Below are 18,979 nucleotides of genomic sequence, written 5' to 3' on the forward strand. Positions count from 1 at the left end.
ATTTGGTATGGGCAATACATGAGCAATATTCTAGAACCGGTCATATGATTGATTTGTAAGTGATCTCCCTTGTAGACTGACTGCACTTCCCTGGTATTCTACCATAAACTTAAGTCTACCACTTGCCTTACTCACAACTAAGCTTACGTTATCACTCCATTTCATAACCCTACAAAGCATTACACGCACGTGTTGGTATGAGATGGCCGGTTTGAACAGCGATTCACTGATATTAAAGTCGTAGAGTACTAAATTTTTTCCATTTTGTGAAATGCACAATTTTACATCTCTGAACACTTAATGCAAATTGCCAATATTTGCACGACTTTGAAATCTTGTTAAGATCTAATGAATACACACACACACACACACACACACACACACACACACACACACACACACACACACACACACCTGAAGCTACTTCTACATCTGACAATGTTTCTCCACCTAATATGACATGCTGCATTGTCCTTACCAAACAAGTCTTCAATCCAGTCACAAATTTTACTACATACCCCATATGACCACACTTTTACCAATAAGTGGAAGTGTAGTACTGAGTCATATGCTTTCTGCAAATCAAGAGACACTGTATCTGTCAGATTGCCTTGATCCACTGCTTTCAGTAGGTCTTGTGAGAAAAGTGAGGGTTAGGTTTCACATGATCAGTGTTTTCAGAATCCATGCTTGTTGGCATTGAGGTGGTCAAACTGTTGAAGATACTTCCTTAAGTTTCAGCTCAGAACATGTTCTAAGACTCTACAACAAATCAATATGAAGGATATTGGATGGTAGTTTTTCAGACCACTTCTACTACCCTTCTTGTAGACAAGTCTAAACTGCACTTTTTCCATGAAATGGGTACAGCTTTTTGTTCATTCATCTTTTCAGTGGTATGAGGATCATATTGGGGCAATTCTCCTGGGTTTTCATTTGTAAATGAACATTTTAAAACAACATTAAGTGCTTCAGCTTTTGCTTTGCTACCATCAACTTCAGTTCCTGTCTCATTTGCTAGGGACTGAATACTAACTTTGGTGCCAGTAACAGGCTTTACATATGATCAGAATTTCTTTGCGTTCTGTGAAAGATCAGTTGATAGTATTTTACTATGGTAGTAGTTGAAGGCTTCACACATTGCTCTCTTGACAGCCACATGCATTTCATTCAGCATCTCTCTATCTATATCCCTACATTTTGGTTTGCACCTATTATGCAGTAATCTCTGTTTCTTTAGAGTGGCTGTATACCATGGAGGTTCCCTCCCATTATAGATTGTTCTTCTCCATACACATCTATCCAGTGCATGGCCAAGTATTATTTTAAACGTGAGCTATAGTTCTTCCAGATCCTCCTGCCCTGTGCTGAAAGTTTCAAATTCCTCATTGAGATATGACATTACTGATTTTTTTTACCTAATTTACTGAATGTATATAGTTTTCTGCTTGTTTTAGTTGGCCCTTGTACTTTGGTAATCATTATTGACACAACCACATGATTGTCATTTATACCAGTTTCACTGTGGACACCCTCAAAGAGGTCAGATCTATTTGTTGCCATTAGATCCAATATATTTACAACATGAGTGGGGTTCCTAACTACTTGTTCTATGTAGTTTTCTGAGAAAGCATTTGGTGATATTTCACAGAATGTCTTATGCCCACCACTACCATAACAATAATTTGCCCAATTAATTGTTGGATGATTAAAGTCTCCATCAATGGTTACAGTATGACTGGGGAACTTACGTACAAGCGATCTGAGGTTTTCTCTAAAGTTTTTGATTACACCAGGAGATGAGTCTGATGGGAAATTGAACGATCCAATTACCATTTTATGCCCTTCCCTAATACCGAGCTTTGCCCAAACAATGTCACACGTAGCTTCATTCTGTCTCGATGGATTTGAATTTCTTTATTGCAACAAATACACCACCATTTCCTATTAACCTATCCTATCAACTTACACTGCTATCACTTTCAGGTTTAAACTAGATTTCTGCACCTAGTAATATGTGAACTTCACTGCTTTTCACGAGTGCTTCAAGCTATGGTTCTCTGTTGTGAATGCTTTGGGAGTTTACCAATAGGATTTCAATAATTTCACCGTGAGAAGCATTAATTTTATCTTACATATCATACCCAGTATAACCATACTTTCATTGAGAAGTGTTGGTGTGATACTGAAACGAATGCTTTTTGAGAGTCAGGATATGCTACATCTACCTGATTAGCTTGATCCATGACTTTCAGGAAGTTCTGTGAAACAACTGCAAGTTATTTATGTTTTTGGAAGCCATACTAGTTACATGGAGCTGGTCATTCAGTTCGATGAACATCATTACATTTTAGCTGAGAATATGTACCAAGCTTCTAAAAATGTTGAACATTAATGATACTGGACATTAATTTTCTGACTCACCTCTTCTACCCATCTAATGGAAGAGAGCAACATGGTCTTTCTTCCAACCAGTTGACAAGGTAATTTTTTTTTCACAAGATCTTCAGTACCTTGTGGTTAAGACAGGGGCCAACACAGCCGCAAAGTCTCTGTAGAATCTTTTAGGACTCTATGGATCTAGTATCTTGTCCAGTTTTGGTGACTTCAGATGTTTCTCAATACCAATGACACTACTATTTTTATATGTACAACCATTTGGGTGGAATTAAGAGTGATATGTAACAGTACATTATACATTAAGATCAACTTATGTAAGATAACAGTAATTTATAGGTTTTTCAGTATAAAATCTTATATTAAACATAAATATTTTATATTGGCATACTGCAGCAGGACCCGCAACATCTGCCGTGTGGTGAACTTCAGAAGTGGTACCAGCAGTGGAAGCAGCAGGTGGATGTTGCTGCTGCCTATTGACTGCAGATGCTAATTCCTCCCTCAGAACAGCTGCAGCTCCTGCTGCAGAATCCACTGTACTATGACTCATTTCTGCATCATTTACGGTTCTGCAAATGCAAGAAAAAAAATTGTTATACTATAAGTTAAACAACTTCTAAAAATCTAGATATTTATTAGTTTCTATGAGACATAAAAAAGGTATGGCAGTACTGAAATCCAGCTCTGTCATTTTCACATTCACAATTCTAAAAGCACTCTTCTAAATTTTTGTACAGGTTAATGTTTTTTCACAGAATGATACTGTAAATTGGGTGAATAGGGACAAAAATTTTAAAAAGTTATTAAATGAAACCTCTCCCTTGCATTTTCATCTGAAGTATCTTGATCAATGCAGTTAAGATGGCCAGTCTGTTGTCTACATGACATTTCAGAACCAAAATCAAGTTTTCATATTTGTCATGTTGGCAGGGACTATATACAGCTGCTAATCTACATAGAATTTTTTATTACCTCTTAAAAGGTTGTGGGATTCTAACTAATGACTAGATTGATGTGTTAGTGATTTTATATTCTCAGTTCACAGTATTTTGGTGAGTATTTGCACATAATAAATATTTAGGTATCTTCATTTTGAAAGAAACCATTTAATTTATTTTAAGTACTGTTTGTACAGTTATATTGAGGTGAATCAGAACAAGGCAAAAATGCCAAAAGTAGCTACTGGTAACAAATTTTTCATGACATGTGAAGTGTGCTTGCTTCATCCTGTTACACAGAATTTTCAAAACATTCGATTTGATGCATAGAAGACAGGCCAAGTTATACAATACGAACATTTTAGGAAAAATACAGAGACTTACGCTATTTTATATACATTTCTGAGATACACCTGCACATTTATTACAGTTTCCAGTGCACAAAAATAAAATCTATAATTCCCTTGTTCAAACTGTGAAACTAATTTCAATGACTTCTTCAATAGAATCATAGCCATTTCCCACCAGAGAAGCAAGAACAATCTTTTCAATGAGCCACGTTACATATATTACTGCCTTAAATTTTATGGTACACTTTCACTCCCTTGTACTATGGTGTTTAGGCATAGTGTTTTAAATGTTATACTGAAAGTTTAAAATTATTCCTGTGGCAAGTGGTGGTGGTGGTGGTGGTGGTGTCAAGTGTATGTTGGTTTTCGTATTAAAAAGAATGGATGGTATTTTAAAATCTTTTAATCATGGTCAACAGGATTGTCAATGTTTGACAACATACATTTTTTCATTATTTTTATAATACTATGAACCTTGAGGCTTTTGCTGAATTTCCCGAGAAATTATACTATAATGAATAATCAAGTCAAAGTAGCAGTGGTAGAATATTTTTGTGGTGTCTATGTTTGTGGCAACTGGCAAAATAAACAGTACAAATGCTAAGCTATTCTGTTTGTCTGCTAAGTAGTCAACGTGCAACTTCCAATTCCAACTTCAACGTGATTTAGGCCTAAGAAGTTAACATGGTTTACATCTGTGATAACCCGATCATTGCAAGTTATTTTTATTTCATTCCATTTTAATGATTTAGTGTGAAATTGCATAATTTTGGTTTTTAGTTACATTTAATATAAGTCCATTTTGACGGGAACAAGATTCAGGTTGTTTTAAAATATATCTTACATTTTTTGGAAACCCTTCAGGCAACTCATTTTCAATCAGAACTGATATAGCGCCAGCAAATAAAACTTAACTGACATCAAGTGGTTGGTCATTTATGTAGACAAGGAACAGATACGTACCCAATATTGGACCTCACGAGACTTCTTGGGAAATAGTTCTCTAGTTTGATTTCAAACACAATGGAGGCTGTGTAGAATATTGCTAAGTATCAAAAACAGCTGAACATGGTCACCATAGAACAAAACAATGGATGCAGCAGCAACATAGTACACAAATTATGTATCACCATTTCAAAAGAGAGAGAGAGAGAGAGAGAGAGATCGTATTTCATATAGTTTTAATTATAAACAGTAAGATTTAAATAAGCTGCCAACGAATCACTACAAATATCATCTCAAAACATGTATAGTCATAATTTTCTTTGTATTATAGACCACTGAAGATGCCTAAACCATATAGGTGAAACACTTTTGGAACAACTAAATAAATTCAGTTGCAAAAGGTGTAATTTTTGTATGATAAAACATAATTGAATTTAGCAACAGAGAAAAATGGCTGCATATATTAATATTTTATATAAGATCAGCAAAAGAGAGAGAGATAGGGCTATAATTCCACTTATCTTTTGTCGATCCCCTTTTGAGAATTGAGGCAACCACTGATAGTAACAAAGCAATGGTCAACTAGTGAAGTGTGTTACTCTTCATGAACAATGTGTTTTGGTTTTCTGTCTGGGTGATACATATGATTGTTTATATTAACATAATAATTTGATGAAAAAGTCAATTTTAAGCCCACTGTTGGAGTATTCTTGTCTGGCCTATTACAGGATAGTAAATATTTCCATACTGGTGACACTGAGTTTATTGCGTGTAATCTATACAACGTGCAGTTATTGTGAGACACAGGTCAACATGGGCTGTTGATCTTTTTGTGCAGTCAACCCAAGTCTTTGCCAGCCTACAGACGTCTCAACTGTCAGGCACAACAGTTGTTAATGTCTAATGAAACTTTCACAAGTGATTCACCTCATCCAGGCACTTTTGTACACCACAAAGTCGAAATAATCCCCACAGCCAGCTGTGTCGGGAACCACATGGGGCACATATGAGCATGTCCATGGTCACCAAGTACAGAACTACACTGGCTGCTCTAGCTAACAGCATTATGCTCACAAAATTCAAGCCTTCACATCAAAGATTTATAGATGTTCTCACACTAACGTGGCAAGCACGTACTGCTAGCGCTCTTCTACCAGTCATCCCATAACATATACCAGCTGGCCTGTTACCAAAATTGTCACAATTACAGAATGACAGCCAGACAACATGGTTTGTACTTGCCTTCTGAATGTCAACGGATCATCGATGGTGACACAGGGTTCATATTTCTGGTTAGTCATTTGCACAATTTCACAGACCTAATGAGTGATCCGAGTCCACCAGCATTTTGTAAATACGACACTGCCAAAATCATCACCATTAGATGTCTCTCCTGCCCCCATGCAGACACCATTCACCACATAATTGATGATGAACATTTGGAAAACAGATCTTATGTGCACTGGTGAGAGCCGAATACATGCCAAATCTTGTCTTATATGCACTTTGGTTGTTGAAGATGCTGCAAGTACAGCAATTAAACCTTTTTACACAAGCAGCTGACCCCTCAGACCTTACATCTACATCTACATGACTACTCTGCAATTCACATTTAAGTGCTTGGCAGAGGGTTCATCGAACCACAATCATACTATCTCTCTACTATTCCACTCCCGAACAGCGAGCGGGAAAAACGAACACCTAAACCTTTCTGTTCGAGCTTAAATTCTGGCTGGCTGACCAGGCGTACAATATTATGGGACATCATCATATGATTCCGACCATGGTTATGCCGAAGATTTTCACGGGTGGCACCAGCGATTCTGTCGTTCTGCCCCAGACAGCAAAGGTGCATCATCCCCATGTAACCCACAGCCATCTGGAGGTGAATGCCAACATCTCTTTATTACCAACTCTGGAAGACCTTCCAATTTCCCGTGATGCAACACCCGACTGCTTCAGGGAACTACAACAGGCTACACCAGCTGGCACAGCCAGTGCTCAACTCACACCACACACAGTTTATCCACTTTCCTGGTTTCACAAGACATTCAAGTATGTGGTAAGGAACTGCCAACCACCTTGCACTCACCCAAATTCCTTGCGTGGGCTGGTTTAGCCACCACAATCTGCAAAGACAAGGCTGGGCACTCGCAGTACTTCAGTATTTTAACTCTACATCCTCACTTTAATGACTATATGTACAAGACATCACATCCCAGCATGTTTTTAGCCAACATGGATGTGGACACGAGCGTCATACCAATGTGTATCACTCTCACATGCCCTTTGCTGGCGAAACTCTCCTTACGTGCAGTGACAAGATCAACATCTTGGTACAAAACATGGTCAAACTACTGATCGAACTGGTTCCTGATGTGTTTGTTAAATACCTTCTATGTCACCAGTGTTCATGACCCTGTCCTCTGTATTGATCTCTTACAGTTTTTTGGCCTCTCCTCTGATCTGAGAACAGTGTTCTTACTTTACCATGAAATAAACATTCAAATTGCATGTGCTCACTACACGATCAACTCTCTACTGTCCACTTTCTCTGAGTATGTCACTACTGCTGCATCTGGTCTCCTTGTTTGTCGACCTCACTGGCGAATGCTTCATGGTCACACTTACTGCATGCATAATTAAAAGACCAGACACTTAATACATGCTGCTTCAGAAGACCTAGTATGCGCACAATGCCTACTCCACAGCCGAAGACTTCTGCAACCGTCCTCTGATGTGGAACTTAACTCAGCAGCTGTTCCACATGGCTCAACCTGTAAATCCGTACATCTCAGGTTAGTGACAGTGTTACATCAAGAGAAGCCACCCACATCCCTCCTTTGCACGTGACGGTAAAGCAGGCACAATAATGAATGGCACATGCCATACAATCGGCACTATGGGGCTGCCTTATGATGCACTGGGGGTCATCTGTAAAAGTTTCTATGCAAAAGCAGTAGTGCATAAACTCCTCCAGTTGGGCATCATACCGCCTTTGGACAGCAACTGGTTGGCCCCCATCACTTGATCCTTAAGAAAGACAGTTTTTTCTGCTGCGTGGCAACCACAGGTGCCTTAATGCCCGTACTGTCATTGACAACTACCCAATCCCCCACATTCAGGACTTTGCACAACTTCATATCAGCACATGCGTTTGCAGCGCTCTCAACTGCTGTAACGCATTTCTACCGATCCCTAAGTTCCCAGGTGACACTGCTAAGGCTCTGTTGATTACTCTACATGACATGTTTGAGTTTTGTTTCATGTCCTATGGCTTCGAAAATGTGGCTCAGTCATGGCAACATTTCATCAACTCAATCTTAGTCACGATGCTAAATTGCTATGCTGACTTATACATATTTTAATATATCCCTCCTCAATCGAGGAACACAAAATCCACCTGTACCAAGTCAAGTGGCTTTGCTAAGCAATAGCTTGCAGACCACACATGACAAATCTCAACTGAACTGAGAATACATCACCTTTTTGGGATATACCATGGACGGCAAAGGCATTCAACTGCCAGTTGATTGGGTGGACTTAGTTGCAACCTCCCTAGTCATCCCAGTTTTTGGAAACTGCGCTGATTCCTTGGCACCATTAACTCCTACTGGTGACATCTTCCCATGGCCACCCTCATCCAGGCAACTCTTACAGATGTGTTGGTTTGTTAATCAAACCTCTGGTAAACACCAGATGAAGAGGTCAGACAACATGATCTAACCATTTGAGGAACTGAAAATTACATTAGCTAATGCCATGACATTTATGCACCCTGTTTTGGATGTGCTCATTTCCATTATCATGGATGTAAGCGATTTCTCAATAGGTGCTGTCCTCCAACAACATGTAGGCAATTCCATTCTACCGTTGTGCTTCTTTTCCAAGAAACTGCTAGATTCACAACAAAAGTGGTCTGCATTCAACCACAAACTAGTCACAGTTTATGAAGCAGTTAAGCGCTTCTGCAGTGACATCAAGGATTGCAGAGTCACCATAAACTCCTAGCGGATGCGATTTGCAATCCCATACCGCATTTTTTTGTGTTATGGTTTTAGGGCGCAAAACTGCTACGGTCATTAGTGCCTGGTCTGTGACTTAGGAAAAGGTAAAACAACGAAAGTGGAAACCAGCAGCAATGGGAACAAAACTCAAAAAATTGGAGAAACTAAAAACAGAAGGAAAGCTTAAAAAAAACCACTACAGAAGGGGTTTGGTTGTCCCCAAAAAGAGCTTCAAATGACTGACGTCATCTCACTGGCACTAATAAACTCGAGAACGCGATCAGCCTCCTTAGATTGCAGCCACAACAGCCATATCTGCGCCCGCGACACTGGAAGTTTGCCCAAGCCGATTGGGCACTTTTTTTGTTTCTAGCGTGTCATCTGCTAAAATGGAAGATATATCAGGCGACAGCTGTAGACGGGCACGTAACGGAGTAAAATAGGGGCACTCAAGTAAAAGATGTCTTACCGTCCACAGCTGAGAGCAGTGGGGACAGAGTGGGGGAGGATCGCCACTTAAAATATGTTGATGGCTAAAATTACAGTGCCCTATCCGGAGTCTAGTTAAAATTACCTCCTCCCGACGACGAGTTCAGGAGGAAGAGGTCCAAGCACAGGGAAGAGCTTTCACGTCCCGCAATTGGGAAGTGTCGACCAATGTGCGTGCCATAAAAAAGCAACATGACGACATAAAACACTCCGTAGATCGGCGTAGGGAATCATGCGAATAGCTGGCTGAAGAAAGACTGCAGCCTTGGTCGCTATATTGGCCGCCTCATTTCCACAGATATCAACGTGTCCTGGGATCCAGAGGAACGACTGGCGAATAAGTTTCGAGCTGCAAAGGTCGACATCTTTTCCTTCACTCTGATTTCCTGAATGAGCTTTTCGTCTTTGAAAATGGGGCAATCTCTAGAGGATGCAGTGTGGTCACCCATACAGTTGATGCAATGAGGGGATTGAGGTGGACAAGCAACCTCATGGGCATCCTTGCCACACGTAATACATTTGGCCGGATTGGAACAGGACTGGCTGGTATGATTGAACCGCTGACACCGATAGCAACGCGTAGGGTTTAGGTTGTAAGGGCGCATGGAAATTCTCATAGCCCGCTGTTATATTCGCTGGGAGTTGAACTCTGTCAAATGTCAAGACGGGAGTAAGGGTTGGAACAATGTTTGTGTCAACCCTTTTCATGACTATGAACAGCCGTTACGCCCTGGTCAGACAGGTAGTGTTTAATTTCCTCGTCGGACAATCCGTCGAGGGAGCGTGTATAAACGACACCACATGAGGAATTTAAAGTGCAGTGCACTTCCACCCGGACAGGGAAGGTGTGTAGCAGTGAAGTACGCAGAAATTTTTGTGCCTGGAGGGCACTGACTGTTTCTAACAACAAGGTGCCATTTCGTAATCTGGAATAAGACTTTACAGGACCTGCAACTGTATCGACACCCTTCTGAGTATTAAAGGGTTGACCGTGGAGAAGTCGTGACCTTCGTCAGACCGAGAAACAACAAGGAACTGTGGCAACGATGGAAGAACTGTCTGTGGCTGAGACTCATTGAACTTATGCTTCTGAGCAGACATAAGCGAAGATGAGGAAACCATTGCGGAAGTATCTCCTATGATTACTGGCATCTCCGATGGCGCGCTCCTCACATGTGGGGGCCTCTCTGAGGGCACTCCCGCCTTAGGTGATTGTTCACACCTTCCGAGAAACGGACGGAGGGACCAATCGGAACTTTCGGAAGGTATCAGCTCGAGTAATCATCCCTCCCTGGGCCTGGCCGTTACCAGGGGGGTACGTACGTGTCCTGCCTGTCTACCCGGGGCGGGGAATTACACGTTACCCTGTCACCGGCTACACGTGCAAATGCGTGGGTCGGCCTTCAGACATGCACAGAAGATAGGGAAAAGCACAGAAGATAGGTCTCAAATGCCGCAGTGGAGAAAAGAGTAAAGAGAAGAGGTAAGGATAAGAGAAGGACAAAGGAAGGACAAAGACTTGCAAGCAGAGAAAGCGAAGAATGTGTTACATTTTCGAGCGTCCGTCTCCGGGCTTAGGCACAAAACGTACTCCCAGAGGGGGAGAAAGGGAAGGAAAGAGGTGGAGGTGAGGGGAGGGGAGGGGGCGAAGATGGGAGATGCAGAAAAGGAAGGTATACAGCCCGGAAAGGAAAGAAGGCCACATTAGCTCGGGTCCCGTGCTCACTACACACGTATCCACAAAAGAGATGTGGACCCCCTGGAGGGCCATACTGGATCTGCCACTGAGATGCTTTGGAGCATGTGGACTTGACTAGCAAGTACACAACACACATTCAACAAATTAGGGGAGCGGACAATGCATGCACTGTATATCTATCCAGAATGGCAGCAATTACTTCTCCTTTGGACTTCAAAGAGTTAGGTCCACTGCAGACAGATGAGACAGATGTACAGGAAATGCAACAGGATATGGCTACAAACCTTACAATGGTTTCTCGCCACCTGTCACGAGCCACTACACCAATCGTGTACCACATTTCCATAGATAATCTGTGCCCAATTGCACCAGTTGTCCTTTGCCTGTAAGGTGTTTTTGGCAACACATGACCTCAACATCCTGGTATTATGGTCTCCAGGTGCCTTGTGGTTGAATGCTTCTTATGGTCCAACTTAAAGAAAGACTGCCAGTCATGGACTCGTGTGTATTCCCTGTCAATAGGGCAAATTCAGCCATCATTAACAGCCCCCATTAAATATCGTTTGACCCTTTACACTGTCTGTGCAATACTGCAACATACTTTCATCCATCAATGAAGTGATCAGATGGGTTAAAGATGTACCACTCATGGACATTACTGCCGATACCATCACAAACACATTTGTCAGTATGTAGATTGCACGATTTGGCTGCTCGTCTTTGGTTACAACAGACGAGCGCTGCCAACTTGAGCTCCAGCTTTTTTTGAAATTGTACACACTCTGCGGCAGTGGCAAGTTCCATACCACCGCTTATCATCCACAGAGCAACAGCCTCATTAACCACTGGCACCACATGTTTAAAGCAGCCCTCATGTGCAGCAAAGAAGCCTGGACTGAAGTGTTACACTTGGTCTTGTTCGGCATTCAAACAAGATTTAAAGGCTATGCTCACACACGTGCTTTATGACAAACCCCTCTTGCTCCCTGCTGAGTTTCTGGAAGATTCTAAGCTACACACCCAGTTAAGATGCCCACTCTGGTTGAGCATGTTAGGTGCACACTGCCAAGGCGCACAGCCCTGCCCCTCAGCCACATTCAATACCCTAAGTTTTTGTTCACAACAAGCTGACTCATTGTGAGTTTATAATGCTGTGCAACACCACCATTCAGCCAGCACTGGAGCCTCCCTACTCATGACCTCATCAAGTGTTAGCAAGGGCAAATAATATTATGGATATTTTACTGAATGATAAATGACAGACCATCTCTGTCAACAGGGTCAAGCCTGCTTGGACTTTGGACAACAACCCATTTGCAGAAGCAGGAAGGACCTTATGGGCACTCAATGCCACGAATATCAGAGGCGAATATGTCCTCAAACCACAGTGTCACGTTAAACAACTTTAATGTGAGGTTCCATCTCCCCAGTGTTATGTACCCCCTTCTGTTGGGATTGACTCAAGCCCAGCTCCTGCTGCTCCCTTATCACAAGCCCCCCCCCCCCCCCCTCTCCCACTGACGATGACAATGACAGTCCCCCACTCGATCAACCCACCCTCATTTTGCCGCTGCTTAACGTGCACCCAGTGTTCACTATCAGCAATGTGACTATCATGTCACTGACCTTGCCCTCTATCTGCATGACACCACCATTTTCATATTGGCACATTATGCTTCCAGCTGTGATGAGGCTATTACATTATATGTCACACTTATGTTCACTCCAGACTCCCCCAGGACATAAATGAAGATCACACCACAGCCATAACCAATGGCGGTGATTGTATCACCATCACTGTGCCTGTTTACATGGTCCATCCCACAACTCCACTCTCGCATGTGGATCATCACCTTTGGCCTCCTGAATGGTTGCATGAATATGTCATCTCTGGGGTCCACACCGACAAAACCAGCAATCGATCAAAAGACAATTCAGGCAGTTGGAAGCAAGAGTTGGAATAATTCTGTCTATTATATTACTAATAAGATAGTAAATATTTGCAGAGGTTTATCTCAGCATATTTACTTTTTAACCATTTTATTTACTTATTTGTTAACCTTACATAACGTTAACCACTTTCCAGCAACTTGTGATGCCTAGGACACATGAAAGAGACCCTCATTCAAACATACATCATCTTATTGGTGTTAAAGACAGTAACGTAGGCTGTTCAGGCAGTTGCTCTTGTAATGTTTGTACAAAAAGCAGAGAAGAAAATGAAATGTCTAAGCCAGCCCTACACCCTTATGTCAAGCAATCTAGACACTCTTGCTGGGAATACGGAGTTCATGAAACAGATGGTCAGACTTTATCTATCTAAAAATCTTGAAGAAGAACTTGTGCAGAATGGGCTATTATTTAAGTGTTTGACTTTTGTTGCTTCATAAAATGTCACTTGGACAGAGAGGGCATGTGCATAGCTAAATTTAAAGACAATATGCGTGGGTACATGTCGATACTTAGGCTCCTGACTAGAGCCAAAACTGAACACACACTACACTGGCATCAAAATATTAAAAGGAGCTGAGCAAAAAGTACCCCATCAATTGATTATGAACACTTTGATGAGCTGACAAATGCAATGGAGGGTGCTGGAGACAGTGTTTAAGAGACTTTCCTAAAACCAATGTAGATTATACAGAGCCATTACCTGATGAAGAGCCTACTGCAGATGATCTAGACTCTTCTGAAGAAAATGGGCAAATGGTGGAGTGGAGTCAGCAAATGAAGAAGTAAGTAATTTAAAGGAAGAAGACTGAGTGAAGATCAGGCTTTCTTATGATATATGTATGAAGATGTTCACAGGAAAGGTTCTTCAATTTGGAAAGATAAATGGTCAAATAGTGAAGAAAATTCCCTTGTGTTAGCCAAGTGCTCAGATTTATTCTTTTTCCCCTCATGTGCTAGATGAGAGTGATTTCAGAAATGCTCATCATCTTGGTGTTTTGAAGACACCAACTGTGCGAAGAGGGTACTACATCTTCAGGAAAATCCAATGCATAACAATATATTTCTTTGGTTAATCAATTTGCTAATTTTATTTAACCAATTCTTTTTATACTTGTAAATTGTGCTGTAAAAATTACAGTTATGGGTTTAAAATAAACAGTTTTATTTCATATAAATTCACTTATCTGCAAAATGTAAACAATATCTTACAGCTATGCTTTCCTCGAATAAATGAAAGTTCCTTTCTACTATCATGATTTTGTAATAAATATACTTACATCTTTTTAGAAAAAGATAAGGAGGAAGGATGTGGTTCAGTTACTGCAGTCCAGGGCAGCATTGTACGATGAAGAAGACAGTCCTTTGTAATAGGTTCTTTGGAGGTGGTGCGGTGGTGATGGTGGTGGGTGGTATGTGGGGATGTGATGCGGGAAATCTGTTTGCAGACTAGGTCTGGGGGATAGTGCTTGTCTGTGAAGGCCTTTATGAGACCTTCAGTTTACTGGACAAAAGAGTTCTTGTCACTGCATACACCAACCCTAGGTGGCCAAGCTGTACTTGAGGAATTTTTGGTGTACAGGTGACGGCCGCTGTCGAAACACAGGTACTGTTGGCGGCTGGTGGGTTTAATGTGGACTGGAGTGTAGATGGAGCCTTCAGAGAGGAGGTGGTCAGTGTCCAGGAAGATGGCACTCTGAGTTGAAGAGGTCCAGGTGAAGTGGATAGGAGTAAAGGTGTTGAGATTGTGAAGGAATGAGGATAAGGTGTCTTTGCCCCAACTCCAGACCATGGAGATAGTACCCTGCTACTCCTCCCTCACCCCACTCCAGATTGCTCCTTTTGTTCAACATGACAGTTGTAGTCAGATCAGAGCTTCTGGAGGTAGTGGTAACTATGATGTGTAACCGTCTTTTCATTCTGCCCGTATGCCACTCAATTTATCACTTTTTTAGCAATCTACCTTTCCCTAATATTGTTGATATTCCAACATGGACTTTCCAGTGTTTGGTTTTGCCTAATGGCTTTTCTTCTGTCCAGCAATCCTGTAATGTTTTCCTCTGCTGCTATTCTCTAAAGCATTACCCTTCACAGTCCCCATAAATTTTCAAATTTTCTTCTTTCCTGTGTTTTTTCCATCATCTGCCAAACCATGATTTCCAAGTGACACTGTATCAATGATCTCATCTGCGTACAATACAAAACTTTTAGAGCCTCAAGCATTTCAGAGTAAATTCTAAACACACTCTGCCTTCCACTGTGTCGAACTCCTGATATTTTAGGTACGAGTGCGAGAGAATGAGAAAGTTTCTACCAGTCCAACTGTTTCTATGTGCAGATCGGAAGCTTGTTATTAGAAACTATAAGAGAGGGCGAGTAACTTACAAGTGTTTGCCGCCAGCGCCACATAAGACGTGACGAAAATTCCAGGAATAATTATGTAGTATTCTTTGATGTGTTAGTGTGTGTCGATTGCAGAAAGACCAATGAACAATTGAATATACATTTCTATGCACATTCATGTATTGGACTCGCTTGAGACTAAAAACTTATCTTACTTCATATCTTAATTCTGCATAAGGCAAGACATGTGATGTCTATAAATTATTGGTTTGTTACTATGATATTGAACTTGTGTTTTATCGAGTCTGAAGTTTAAAGACGCCAGTTGGCTTGCCGGAGTTTACTTATGCGAAAAAGAGAAAATTTTGATAGATGAAAATATACCAAGAATGAACTGAAAGTGTTCCAGAAGTACACAAATTATTTCAAGAACAGAAGTAGCTTAATAAATTCCTGTACCCGTTATAGTCTTCGGAGAAGATGCTTTTGGGATATCGACGTAGCTGATTACCCAGAGGAGAGGATCGGCTGCACACAATACGTAAGTCAACAGCGAGAGACTTGAGTCTTGCACCCCAGTACCACGCTGTCTCGTGTCGCCCGAAAAACGTTAGAACATGGCGACCTAAGTGACAGGACCCGAAGAAAACGAGAATTTAATGACAGAAACGGAAAGAAGATATTAGGCGGTATCATAGCAAACAGGCCTAACAAGATACAAGTACTGTTTCCAGTAATCGTATTGAATCCAATGAGCCAATGGAAGAAAGTTGCGAGTGCAGTCCATTAAAAGACGCGAGAAAGTAATAACGGAGAAAACTGGATATTAAGACTTCAACTTTTCGACTAAGAAGATTGTTATTGTTATTTATTGAGCATCAATTTTATCATATACAATGATATAGATTGGGTGTGAAGAGTAAGCACTCTTCACACACGTACATCGCGCCGACTCCGAGTGCACAGCTCGCACGTACATCGCGCCGACGTCGAGTGCACCAGCTGCTGCTCACCGGTGCTGACTCCGTGTCTGCTCGCCAACGACGACGCTGAAACCAACATTCGACGCCGCTGGCGCTAGTGCTAGTGCTGTCCACTGACGCTCATTACACGTTCGCTCACCAACGCAGCTAGAGCTCTTCGCCTTGTGAGCGAAAACCTAAATTATTTGGTAAAAGTTGAGTGCGCGGTTGAATGATAAACTGTTGTTATAGTTATTGTACTCAGTGGTGATTTTCTTTTAGATGATTACTAGGTTAAGATCAATAAAATTATCGATCAAGAACAGCAACAAACTTCAGGACCAGCCATGGCCATGGCAGTGAATAGGGGACACGCCAGACTGGACTGAAGTGGCAAATTTAATTAAAGGACTAAATCTATACTCCGTTAAGTGCTTGATTAGATGACCAAAGTGCTAAGCTGGACGACCAGAAGGCTGATTCAGCCCCTCTAAGTGAAAAATTAGATGCTCAAAGTGAAACCTTGACCAGCCATGCAGCAAATATAGTTTTATTAAAGACTAAATTTGACTCTTTAAATAATAAGGTAGAAAATATGAAGTTAGATTTAAAGAGTGAACTCACTAGTTCTTTGAATACTCACGTTAATCAACTATTTATTGAATTTAACAAGAGACACGATGAACAACTTCAAAATTTAACTAAAAAATTAGAAATTGAAATTGAAGGTAAATGTAACGATGTACAGTATTGAAAAACAGGATAAGCTAATTCCTTTTGTCCAATCGCAAATTGCAAGCGTCAACACTCGAGATGACACCGTGGAAAGGGATTTTAAAGAGGAACTTGCGACATCACATACCGTACCTTAAATATAAGCAGTCTGGAGGAACAATTAGAAGAAATGATAGAAAAGTGGCCGAGAGGGTAACCCCTGACAACGTTTCTTCAGGCTTAGCTTTGGAACATAATGAGCAGAAGAAAGGCATAGATAGTTTATGGAAAGTATTCAAACTTATCCAGGATAAGGTAGAGAAAAAAGTGACTTCTAACGTGGTGGTAACCAGTGAGGCAATGGGGAGCAAATTCTGGACTATCCAGGCAATTTCCGAAATTTAAGCCAGGCGGGGACGTACACCCAACTCATTTTCTGAAACGGTTCAACCAAGCCTTGCCGAAAAACTGGGAAGGAAAAATCGCGGTAGGGTGCCTTTTAGGTGAAGCTTCGGAATGGAGCACTGTAAACATTGAGAATTTTTCGTCTTGGACCGACTTCCAGAAAATGTTTAAGAAGAAGTATCTGATTTGTGGGACCCGAAGAATTATAACAGTACGTGGGGAACAATGAGAAGATATTCTGAATGGCATTCGACACGGGCAAAGTACTTAGATAAACCCAAGGAGGTAGAGGGGTTAGTTAGTATCTCAATAAGGCGATTACCTATCTACGCTAGGAAAGATATATTATGTAGTGGATGGAAAACCGTAGAATTGTTATCCTTTGTTGAAGCACTTTATGCCTTAAAGACCGGAATGAGAACGTACGTCAAAGTGAAAGAATTACCGAAGAAGTAACAATAGTAGTAATAGTAATTTTAAGACACATGAGGCTAATCTAGTTAGATTACACCAGTGTAGTCGGAATAGCTGTAACGAAAGTTTATCAAAACAATCCACCTCCTTCGAATATAGGCCCAGTAACATTGCAGAAATTTGTACCTAGTAGCAATAAAATACAAAGTGAAAATGTAATATCTCGATTTCGTACCAGCCGGTGATTACTAACAACGAGAAAAACGTTATGCCATCTGGATCCAGGGTAGGAGCCCACGTCTCAGAAATACAATAGTAGGCCTAGCTTATAATAAACATGTTAGCTTTACGCATAAAATACCGACCAAAGAAGGTTGTTACTAGAAGAAACTAGCTTAACTACCGTTACTCCACAACCAATTATAGTTGGAAAGGTAGATTTTGAAGTTAATATATTTATTGATTCTGGTAGTGAAGTGTCACTTATGCCTAGTGGTTTTTTTAATACATTACGAACTAAACATAAACTTACCGGTAACAGGAGTGTACATAGTAGGTATTACTGGAACCAAAAGTAAAGTTGTGAAACGCGACACCCCGGTGAACTGCATCATTGGGAATGTTCCAGTTCTTTAGACACTAAGTAGTGGGTAATATCAATAGAAATGTGTTATTTGGCATAGAATGGCTACAAAAATTTAATGTCATATTGAAATTTGGGAGAATGTTCTTTATTTTAGAATAGGTGACGATAAATATTGTGTAAAGTTTGTGACAACCCATTATAATGGCAAACAAATAAGTGAGAATCAGCGTTTGCTATTAACAGTGACAGCGCAATTGTCACCGGAGACTGAAAACGTAAGTCTTGCATCACACTGAGCTGACATACGAAACAAAGTAAATTAATTCCCAATGTTAACCAACGACCAAACGTTGAATTTATCTAAAATGCTATTGGAATATGAAATGGTATTTTCTGATAATCCGGGTAGTATTATTGAATATGTATGTAAATTTAAGATCAAAGATAAAATTCCAGTTTTTGTAGACCCTACCCGATATCGGTAAGCCTGAAAGAAGCGGGTAAGGAAGAGAGAAGATGATTGACAATAAAATAATAGAACGTAGTACGAGTGTTATGAATAACCCTTTAGTAGTGGTAAAAAAGGCTACATGTGTGCGGTTAGTGCTGGACCCGCGCACTTTGAATAAGCAGATAGAGACGGAACGAGACATACCAATTAACATTGATGAATTACTGTCCAAATTTGAGAAAGCACAGTATTTTAGCACGATGGACCTGACGGCTGGGTATTGGCAAATTCGGTTACATGCTGATTCAAAGAAGTATACAGCGTTT

The 18,979-nt window shown here is 40.8% G+C and overlaps 1 protein-coding gene across 3 annotated transcripts in view; it reads right to left on the reverse strand.

Moving 5' to 3' along the window:
* LOC126267992 (mitochondrial coenzyme A transporter SLC25A42) overlaps nt 1-18,979 on the reverse strand; it is a 173,567-nt gene that overhangs the window by 66,144 nt on the left and 88,444 nt on the right. For all 3 annotated transcript variants that reach the window (XR_007549064.1, XR_007549063.1, XM_049973368.1), the window contains exon 2: nt 2,789-2,969. Coding sequence is in view for 1 of the 3 variants with exons in the window: in XM_049973368.1 (XP_049829325.1) it covers nt 2,789-2,969 (181 nt within the window). In the remaining 2 variants the exon portion in view is untranslated. The remainder of the gene's footprint in view (nt 1-2,788; nt 2,970-18,979) is intronic.

This window comes from Schistocerca gregaria, chromosome 1 (genome assembly GCF_023897955.1).
Source record: "Schistocerca gregaria isolate iqSchGreg1 chromosome 1, iqSchGreg1.2, whole genome shotgun sequence".
In the NCBI taxonomy this organism is placed as follows: Eukaryota; Metazoa; Arthropoda; class Insecta; order Orthoptera; family Acrididae; genus Schistocerca; species Schistocerca gregaria.